Below are 10,650 nucleotides of genomic sequence, written 5' to 3'. Positions count from 1 at the left end.
GGCCATCACTACTTCCACTATCTGAGTTCAACACTATTCAGTCATTGTGAAGCAAGTGGTTTCGTCTCACGAACTGCTCGATCCAACATCACCCTCTGGTGGAAAAGAGGGAATAGAGCAGGACGGAATAAACCATTGTGCAGCATTCGCTATTTACAACGGCTGTGAAAACAATATGAATCTCGCTCAAGGCCACGATTTTCCTTTTAATTACTACATTTAGTCCAAATAATATTGAATGTGTCACATTGAAGTGTATTTCCAGCTGTATTCGACTTAAGAAAGAATTAGAATGAATGATGCACACCAATTTTCCTGTATTTTTCAGAAATCTGGCAAATTTGTTTCCAATGTAGGCAGAAGCCTTTATCAAGACACCACGTCTTTATGGCTTTGTTTTTGCAAAGAAAACTAACAGAACTCCCTCTTGCAGAAAACTATTATTTCATGCTCAATTTCTGAAATCCATCACACAGCCCATCTGCTGTCTGCCATCATAAGGATTGATTAAAAAAATGTCTCAAAATAGAATTATTCCTTCCCTATGCCATAATTACATCTTTGAAGTTCATCATGAGCATGGCAGATTGGTTGCCATCTGCCAGAAGTGATACTCGATGTCAATTAGAAAGTGTGGGTAGGAAGGCAATACTCAAGTATGGTCCATTTAGCTTATGTGTGGACAATCGGGGGCTTGGGAGCAGCACAAGGATGGTTCCTGGAGCCAGGCTGAAACCTAATTATCACTCCCAGGAATTTCAGGTGGATGAAGAAAGAATCTTTCCCTCGGAGGGGAAGATGTTATGAGGAAAAGGCAGGAGACATTATACCACACATTGAGTGAGCCCTGGGGCTGATGTGAGTAAGGAAAGAAGTTCATGCTTTTCCACAGGTGACAGCTAAGTTTCACATCTCTTCCTCACCATGGAAAGTCCAGGAGGCTTAATGACCTTCTTCTATTAACACATATTCCCAGGTGTGGGTGTTTCTGTAACATGGCATTTCCAGATGAATATGATAGAGCTGATTCAACACACAGACTTAGCATCAAAATGGAGTTTTGCAAATCACTGGGATGACAGCTCATCCTCAGCTGGAGCTGAAGGGTTCACACAGGCCACATCTTTGCTTCTGCTTCTGGCAAGGACCTTGGCTGAGGAGCAGATGCTCAGGGGTGACTGATGAGATGTCACCAGAGACTGACCCCAAGGACTAAACAAGCAGAGAAGAACTCATCCCAATGAACTTCAGATGGTCAGCCTTGTATGTGGTAAGACCTTAGCAGGGAAGAAAGCCTCTGTGGGAAAGAGTAAGACAAAAAGGGTTTCAAACTACAGAGTGGAACAAAGTGAGTAAACAGACAAGAGCAGATGTTGATGGCACCTTGCAGGTGCCATTTTAACATCTTTATAACCACAATTAAGCAGGAAATGGCAAGGTACAACCCAACCCAACCCAACCCAAATAAAGCTCCTTTTAAAAGGGCACAGAAAATGAAGCAATTGGGCTGGATGCATGTGTGATTCTGTTTGCCTCAAGACTAAAAAGTAAGATATGAGACTAAAATGCTTGTTTTTTATATGAATATTGACCCAACAGAAACATCAGAAACTTTCCAGAAGAAATACAACTAACTACTGGCTTATTGTAATACCCTGTTAAAAATTGAGTGGGAAAGAACCAAAATAAAAACTTTTTAGATGAGGAAATGGAAAAGAACATGAAATCTGTCAGGTTAAAAACAGAAACAGACAGGGAGACTAAAAAGTGTTTTGAAGAAATAGTTTGCTAATGGACCAAAAGCTTTCTCTCACTTATTAGTGGCAGGGGCTGCACCAGAGGGGCTGCTGGTGACCAGGTATGCAGCTAGCATGTGGTCAGGGTACTAAAGGGGTCTGGGGAAACGCAAACCCTAAGAGAACAGCTAAATAGATTACTGTATCTGCACTCAGCACAAAACAAGCTTAGCAAAACCACAGAACCATTTGTTAAGGGGATAATGCAGAGCATCTGCCTTAGATTGAAGAGACATTAGATGAGGTCTTAGACTGAACAGCTGAAACAGTAACAAATTCATGGGAAGCAGATGTTATTCGCTGAGGGTAGGGGGGGAAGGAACACTAATGAGAGATCACTGTGCTGTTAAGGGATGGTGTATAACCTTTTACTTAAAACAGCCAAAGAAAAGACAATGGCATGTGACACTGGTTGCCTTTAAGTGCTGTGAGGGACTTGGAGAAATGCAGTAAGTCTGATACTCATAGAAAGCAAGTGATAAAAACCACAGTAATAGAACAGTTCTGAGGCCTGTGTGGATGAAAGGAAGAATCAGAAGAACATTGTAGTGAGGAGCAACAAAGCTTCACCATCACTTTACAGCCTTGAACAGATCAGTGAGGCTGCATACAAGGACATTCCTAGTCAAGACAATCTGCTTGTGTTCTGGGAAATCTTCATAAACTGCCACCAAGGACTTGCTAGAGGCTGATCTAGCATGAGCTAGGAGGGAAGATCCTCTTGTGAGTTAGCTCCTGGACACAGGACAGAGAGGTGATGAAAGGATTACTCAGCCATTTTCACACAGGGGGAAAGTCACCAATAGCATCCTACAGGGAAAGCAGGGCCTGTAGTAATCCGCATACTGATAAGTGATGGAGTGGCTCAGATTGCTGACAAGACCGTCTTATACAAGGTAGTAAAGTGCAAGGAGCTGCAAAACCACCTAATGAGCCAGGCAGTGCAATGGCACATGAACTGGGTGAAATAACTCCCTTTACAAAACCCATGTAATCACATGACACTAGGAATTACAGAAGTTCAAAATGTGGTGCTATGTATTCATGGTATGAGTATTATTAGTTTTTGTAGCACAAGCTTAAGCCGAACTTTGTTATTTTTTTAAGATTAAAATCAAGAATAGGAAAAAATAACCCATTCTCACGGGTTTCAGCCATGCATTTCTTTGTACTGTGTTATCTGAGGACAAAGCCGTGCTTTGACAAGCACAATATCAACACTGCTGCCAAAAGCAGCAGCTCTGTCCTTTCAAAAAGACAAATTATTGGGGGAGGAAGCATAAAATTGGCAGCCAGAGCTGAGAAGAAGGCAGCAAAATGGCTGAAGGCAGGGCTGCCTTAGGTTGGTCCCAAGCACTAACTGACCTGCAGTTTAATTTAGATGATTCCCTTTTCGACAGCTGTCCCTTGCGAAGGATAACTGTCCTCATTCTCTGTGCCAGTAGCAGAAGTTGGCAGGCACTTATGAATGTGGTGGTTACACAAGGGCCCTTCTTGGCTCCATCAGGCCTCTTTGAATGAGAGAAAACCCCTTGTCTATGAAAGAAAACACCACATAGATGACCTTTGCTCTACTATTAGAACTTTATTTATCAAATTTAAACATGTTATTTCTTGAAGAATTTTGGTTAGGTTTGTAATCTCGAGGACAAAGAACAAGTCAAAAGTGGATGCTAACACTTAAATAAGCCATTTCCAGTCTAATGAGCAGTTTAATCACTAACAGTCAGATATTAATCTTGTACTTTGACAGCAAGCTCAAATGTCTCTTTCCAGTGTTTATCTAGACTTACATGGCTTGTTTCTCCCTTACACAACTGCAGTTGGTGCTAAGATATTTCTTGGTTTGTGGCTGGTTTGTTTACATCACTTGTTGCAAGAAAAGCTGTGAGTGCTGAAGATACAAACTTTGTGCTTTGAAGAACAAACTGTAAAGTTTGTTAGCAAGGTGGCAGAGTAAGGACAGTACTAGAGTAGATCTAATACAACAGCAGAGAATTAGTTTTTACTGAATCTAGTACATCAAATATGCTTTAGATGTGGATGAATAAATGCTTAATTTACATTATTTGTATTATAATGAAGCAGTGATTTTTGCTATGTGAAGGATAGTTATGTATCTTGTATCCTCCCAGGCACAAAGCTAGAAGAAATCACCAGGGCAGAAATGATACCAGATGGAGGGGAAGGAGAGCTGGGCTAATGCTGGGATGGACCCATTGTACCTTTCCAAGGTGGCTGCGGGAAGCCAGGTGAGATACCACCAAGAGCCTGCCATGGCACAAGTTGTTTTAACTTCTTTCTCTCCAGAAATGAAATAAAAGTCCAAAGGTTCTACAAGGAGATGTTGCATTAGCCTGTCATAAAAAGGAGGTTCAGGGATTCAAAGCTTGGCCCTGGATGAGGAACCCTGCAGAGCAGCAATGCATTCTCCCACCAGGTGAGCGGCCTCCTCGGCTGTGCCTCTGTGCACTGAAAAGCCACCTGCCCCATGCCCATAATTGTGGACCACCAGCAGCTTTGCTCCTCCCTGGCTCAGAACCTCTTTCTGCAGTCTCACAGCTGATCTGGATGGCCTCAGGCCCACCTTCACCCTGATATCCTGAGCTCGTTGTAGCGAGGGCTCAAGGGAGCAACATCTGTCAAAGATGTCTTTGGTAGTGTCAGGGTCAGGGGAGAGACACCAGTTCTCCTTTTCCCTGGTTCCCCCAAGAGTTACACTGTCTATCCCCGGGTAGATGTAAGTTAAGCCATCCCCATCCCGGATGAAGTTTTTCACCCAAGGAGCATGAACCTTGAGCACTTGTCCCCTGACAGGGAACAGCTGCTCATCCCCCACAAGCTGGCGGGCTCCGATGCCCGTGCAGTTGACAACAATATCATACTTGTTGTGCAGCTCCCATAAGTCTGTGACTTTTCTGGTGTGTATCTGGACACCATTTGCTTTCAACCTGTAAACAAGCAAACAAACAAAAAAACTCAGAATTGAGACAGAAAGGAACCCACTTAGACCCACATGTAATTATTAGGCACTTTACGTATATGAGATTGTCTTTAACATACAGATCAAAACCAAAGTGGGACAGCAGAAGGGACAAAAAGTAAAGAAAGAACCATGGGGTATCTGTTTGTGATCTGGCTTATTTGGCTTGATCAAAGATACTTTTTAACTTGGCTGGGCTGGAAAAGGTACAGTGTTACATGGAATGGTCTGGCATATGACCGTAGGTAGACAGATCCTCGTGTCCTCAGAAACTCACACCTGTAGGAATCCCAAGCTTTAACACCTCAGTCAAGCTGAAAACATCAGGTTTATCGCCAGCCAGTTATGCTAGTGTCATTATTGTTACATTTTCAATATTCCACATCTATTCCCAACTCAGCTTCTGACACCAGGGAGCCTAGGTGCAAGGGGGATGCTGTGGGATTTGAGGAGGTCTGGTGCAGCTGCCCTGGCTCAGCAAAGTGCTAGGAAAACTCATAAGAATCATAGAATTGCTCAGGTTGGAAAAGATCTTAAAGATCATCAAGTCCAACTGCAACCTAACCATACTACCCTAACCTAATCTTTGTCACTGGGATGCTGCCATCACACTATAAGAAATACACCAATAAAAAGCTGCTGAAACTCCTGAGTTATGGAGAATGGGCAGGGATAAAATCATGAAGTCCAATGCTGGACCAGCAAGGTGAGTGCAAATCCTTCCTTGTAGCTTGCCAAGAGTCTATAAACACTGTTCACATCACCAGGGTTTTGAGAATTAGTTACATGTTATTATGTCCTTGTTTCTCATCACCAGGGAGAAAAAAAAAAAAAAAAAAAAAAAAAAAAAGCTTAATCATCTCATTAGACTACATTCTTTGTTGAATAAGAGGGCTATGCTAGCGATTAAGGTAAGACCAGATACCATGTGGCAGATACTAAATGAGTTTAACAACTTGCTTGTGCTTCAGCAGCAACCTCCAACTTGGTTAGCAATGGAACATGACAGAGTGTATGCACAGAGCAGGCAGCACAGAGCTCCCTCAGCTCTGCAGCACTCCCTCCCAGGCTGGCTGATGGAATGTGAAGTATTGTCCCATGTTGCAGTGAGATGAAAGGCATCCAAGACATCAGCTCAGCTGGCAATTTGTACCACAGCATGGGTACACGTCTCTTCACTTAACCTGAGATCAGCCTGCAGCCTATCACTTTCTCTCAAGAGGAGACTATCATTTACTCATTTTAGGAGTACTTACATGGGCTAAATGTACACACCAGCTTGCTGCTTTTTCCCTTCTCCAATTTCATCCATGCATACTGAGCTCCCGCCAGCCTCCCCACCTGGGCTTTTTTTCTGCTCACCCATCCTACCCCAAACCAACCTTTTCTCCAGCCACAGCAGGTAGCGGGGGCAGTCACACTTTAGTGTTGTAAAGGCCTGGCCATGGCTGTGCTGTGGGAACTTCTGCATTTCTGCTGCAGACATTGGTCGAAACCCCAGGACAACGTCAGACCAGAAAGGCACCTCAGCTTCGGAAGGGTTTTTAAAGATCTGCCAGCTGAAAGAACACAAGAAAAATAAGCTGCAAAACATAGCTGCTAGTGCTATGCCCCATTGCTGCAATCTTAGCACAAACCCAAGGATTCAGCAGTCTGTTCCTATTTGAACTACACAGCTCTGCAAAGGGCAATCACTTCTGCAGCATGTCCTGGCACACAGGCAGAAGGTCTGAGTGTTATACCCTGGGGCGGATCAACCAGAGAGAGGCTCAGTGTCCAGATTAAAAATTGTCAGATGCCAAGAACTGAAGAAAATACTATGATTACACCCATTGCATTCCTACACCAACTTGCTGAAGCCAGAGCATCCTGCAGTCCTACCCCTCCTGTGATCACCTCTGCTGCAAGCAACCAGCTAGTGATAACACATAAAATATCCATTATAAAAAATAGTTTGGGGCAGGCTAGTATCACATGGTTTCTCTATGCATACCAGTGCATGAACTCTGCTTGAGAATATATCCTAGTGGAGCAGCTGCAGTGCAGCTTCTTGGGAATATGGTCATGACAGCTACCCCATGAGAGGCATGAAGCTGAGCTTCAGAAAGAAAAACCTCTACCTGCTGCAGCACACAGTAGATGTCTGCCAAATGCTGCCCTTTGGCTGCTCTTACCCAGAGACCAGGTGAATGCCAGCTTCTGACGCCTCGGCTGAGTTGCAGATAGCAAAAAGGTAGGTGAAGGTCTCTTTGAACCACTGCTTCTGCACGTGGATTGGTGTGTCTGCACTCAAATACAATCAAACACACGAGGGTGAAAACACAAATAGGAGAAGTATAAAGGCGGCAGCAAGAAGACAGGACAGGTGGGAGTGAAAGAAAAGGTACTTTTCTCAAAATGCTGGCACACCAGCTCACACGCACCTGGGTAGGTGTGAGGGATGAGCATGCCAGCTGCCACGTCGCTCGTCGTGTTGGGGCTGAACTGCTCTGAAAGGAGGGTGATGGAGCAGCAGTTCGGGTTCACCTCAGCAATACGTAACGCTGTGGACAGTCCGATGAGCCCTGCTCCCACCACTGCCACCCTGGGGGCTGCCATCTGTGGGGTAGGGACTGGTGGAGACAGGCACCTATGGGCATTTGAGATGGTATATAGGTAACATGTCCCAGCTGCAGTGTGCACAGCATCCTGCTGGACAGCATCCTCACCTCTTAAACACCTGCACAGGACACAACATAACCTCTGGCAGCTAAATGAAGACTTGCCACTGCACAAAGGTGAGGGTGAGCATCACAATACCCCAGCACGACAACCCATGTTTGAGAAATGTCCCAACTCAGACAGTTCCTGCCTCATCCACAGCACAGAGCAAGAGAGAAGTTGGTGCATAGGGCACTGGTGTAATAATCTGTGGTAAGGCTTTTTCAGTGACTCCCAGGGAGTGAGGTATCCATCAATCTTCCTGTGGGGTCAGGAGTACTGTAGTGCCCCTTGGAGTTCTGGGAAAACTGGCCCCTCAGCCACCAAAAAGGAACAGTACTGTTTGGACATCAGCATCTGCAGACTCCCTAAAGCCAGGGAATAAATAAGCCCAGAGCAGACTGGACAGAGGAAGACATAATAAATCCTTCAGATTTATCTTTAATGAATGCAGTACATTATTATTAAGCTTTTATTCCTTGGCCTTTGACATATTTGATAATAGTCTGGATAAGACCAACTGTGTGAGTTTACATATATTTACAAGGTCCTTTCTCACAACACTTCATAGCTGCTCACTTTCCCAGCAGAATTACATGAAGTTTGATGTCATAGAATTGTAGAATCATGAAGGTTGGAAAAGACCACTAAAATCATCTAGTCCAACCGCCAACTTATCACCATTCACCATCATGCCCATTAAGCCATGTCCCTGCTGTGTGATAAGGGAGGGGGGGATAAGCACTGCTGCTTATCATTGCATTCTTTCTGCACCACAGCCCAGGGTTGTTGCAACTTCCCCTCCTGTTCTGGGATGATGCTTAACTCTTTTCCTGTCAATTATTACAACTTCTTTCACAAGGCAACCACAAAAATGCCCACACAGCAAGGAAAGAGAACACAGCTCAGGAGTAAAGGTGAACCCTGAACCAGCACTAACAACCCACTTTGCTGTCACCATAAACCCAGTCTGAAGAAATTCTGCTCTGAACACAAGCCACACCCCTCAGCCCTTCCAGCACCCTAAGGCCAGGACTAAGATGGGGATTGAATTTCCCAACTGACCTCTCTGCAGCTGGGGAAGAAAAGGGAACTGCAGCTCAGTAGCGGTTTGGATTTCACTGCAAACCTCCCTGGTTCAGATGGGATTTCCTCAGGCGAGCTGGTTCAATGTCGGCTGATCCCAGCACTGCAAAAGCTGTCAGGAGTGTGAGCAGGAAGGGGCTGCCGGTGCTGCTGGAGCCCACAGGAGCCCAGCCACGATGGACAGTTGTCACGCTGTTGTTCCAGCACTGACTGCTGTGAGACAGGAGCACATCAGGCCTTAATGTGCTAATGTGCCAAAAACTGAGTGCAAAGCAGAGGCTAAAGGCCACTCTAGTCCCAGCAGCAAGCACAGCCTGGCCCCAGCAAAGCTGCTGATGCAATGAGCAGATGATTACTCGCACTCCTGCCTTCATGCACCTGGGAGGGCTCATGAGGACAGGCTATTTTTACCCAGCATGGCCAGCCAGCAGACACAGTGCCCCTGCCACCCTCCTACTCCTCTGTGGCCAGAACAAATGGCCAGACCGGAGGAAAGCCATCGGTTTTGTTTCCCTGCAGCACAGGCAGATTCTGTTTCACCCATCTCCTGACATACCCAAGTGCAATCCCACCTCTGAGAGCCCCTGAGGCCTGCAGTGCAGCCCTGTGGCCCTGCTGCTGCCTGAGCAGGCTGCTGCCTCCCTCCCCTCCCCACTGAGCACCATTTCAGCTAACAAAAAACAAACCAAAACAGCAAGAGAGGGAGAGGGAGAGGAAGTACCTGGAGAAGAGAGGCTGAGTGGGCCCTGAGAGCTGCCCCAGCCCCACTGCTGCCGCAGGCTGTGTGTGTCCGGCCCAGCACTGGCTCTGAGCCCAGGCACAGCTGAGCCCCACTCTCCGGCTGCCAGAACTTGGCTTGCACAGATAGGAGGCTCCCAGGCTCCTCGATGCCACTTTACCTCCCTTACTAGCAATTAGCTGCACACTGGATGTTTCTGAAGTTGCCCCGAGCTCGCTGTAAGATTCCAGCAGGCAGTCAGAGTGGTGATAATGCACATGGCACCTCAGTCAGCATGGTCAATAAGAACAAGCCAGCCAGCCAAGCCTGCAAGCATTTGCACTGTCATCAGGAAAACACAACTTAGCCAGAAGCACACCTGCCTGCAGGATCCCCAGGGTCCTGATAACATTGTACAGCAGGGTGTTGTACTGCAGGGCACATGGTGTTGCTGTGGCATTTCAGCTGACAACTATCAGCCTGAACTCAGAGGGTCAGCAGTGCAGTTCCCCTCCATCCTCCTAGAGCAGCATTTGCCATGAATCCTCCTGGCAGCAGCCTTTTCCCTACAGCTTCAGCACAGAGCAGGAAGCCCCCAAGGGGCCTGGGAGCACAGCAGGAGAGCAAACATAGCACAGACTATGCACAGCACCTGCCTCACCTCCCTGTGGAGCTGCTCTGAAACCATGCAAGTAAAGACATGATCTAGTGCACACACACGATCACTGACCTTTTTCCTTCAGTGATAAAAAGAACAAGGAATAATTTTGCCAGAACAATAGCACAGCTTGATTTTCTCTCAAAGTTCTGAGAAGAACAGAGAATTGTATAAGACAGGGAAGAAATCTCTTAATATCAGAAAGGTACTGGCAATACTGATTTCCGTATCTAAAAGCCTCGTTGAAAATACTCATCAGAGAATGTTTATTTATCTTCAGTTCTTTTGCTACATTCACAACTACCTCAGTGAAAACTGCTTTTCTTTCTCATCACTGGCAATGAAACCACGGAGAGAACCTTTGTAAGAACTGCCCTGTGATGCTCTTTTTTTCCATCCAGAGCAAGTCATCTTTCTCCCAAGTGAAACATTAGAAGGCGATACGAGTAACTAGAGGGCCATCATCCAGGCTCATGGCTGGGTCCTTTCTTCCCCGCAACAAGCACTTGAGAGCTATCCAAGCCTATGTCAGACAGGAATGCAGGAGGAGTTTATCTGTCACTAAATGGGGAAGCAATTCGCCATTACTTCTGATTGTTCATAAACCTAGGCTAGTCACTTCTTTGGAAGAGCTGTTTTTGTGTCCAGATCTCTTTGCAGTCGTATTAATTTGTCAGACAGCTTAAGAAAGCAATACTTTCCCATTCGA

The 10,650-nt window shown here is 45.8% G+C and overlaps 1 protein-coding gene across 3 annotated transcripts; it reads right to left on the bottom strand.

Annotated features, from left to right (window-relative positions):
• Positions 1–3,356: 3,356 nt before the first annotated feature.
• Positions 3,357–9,124, bottom strand: DDO (D-aspartate oxidase). 3 transcript variants are annotated; one of them, XM_032443596.1, is made up of 5 exons: positions 8,545–9,124; positions 7,203–7,498; positions 6,954–7,062; positions 6,162–6,338; positions 3,357–4,747 (listed from the first exon to the last, which is right to left on the bottom strand). In XM_032443596.1, the coding sequence occupies exons 2-5, from the start codon at positions 7,375–7,377 to the stop codon at positions 4,180–4,182; spliced, it is 1,029 nt and encodes a 342-aa protein (XP_032299487.1). In that variant the 5' UTR covers positions 7,378–7,498; positions 8,545–9,124; the 3' UTR covers positions 3,357–4,179. The 3 variants fall into 3 exon arrangements, with proteins under 3 accessions (XP_032299487.1, XP_032299488.1, XP_032299489.1); XM_032443597.1 differs by having other exon boundaries at positions 7,203–7,408; positions 8,545–9,123; XM_032443598.1 differs by lacking the exons at positions 6,954–7,062; positions 7,203–7,498; positions 8,545–9,124 and adding an exon at positions 6,417–6,524.
• Between the last annotated feature and the right edge of the window lie 1,526 nt (positions 9,125–10,650).

The sequence above is a fragment of the Coturnix japonica genome, chromosome 3 (genome assembly GCF_001577835.2).
Source record: "Coturnix japonica isolate 7356 chromosome 3, Coturnix japonica 2.1, whole genome shotgun sequence".
Taxonomy (NCBI): Eukaryota; Metazoa; Chordata; class Aves; order Galliformes; family Phasianidae; genus Coturnix; species Coturnix japonica.
This window is presented reverse-complemented; position numbering and strand designations above follow the sequence as displayed.

Bases quoted from the DNA above. Each gene is read 5' to 3' on its own strand.
- DDO (XM_032443596.1), bottom strand. From the start codon at position 7,377: ATGGCAGCCCCCAGGGTGGCAGTGGTGGGAGCAGGGCTCATCGGACTG. The intron at 7,063-7,202 runs GTGCGTGTGAGC...ATTTGAGTGCAG, and splicing joins CATCCCTCACACCTACCCAG to ACACACCAATCCACGTGCAG. The intron at 6,339-6,953 runs GTAAGAGCAGCC...GTGTTCTTTCAG, and splicing joins GGCATTCACCTGGTCTCTGG to CTGGCAGATCTTTAAAAACC.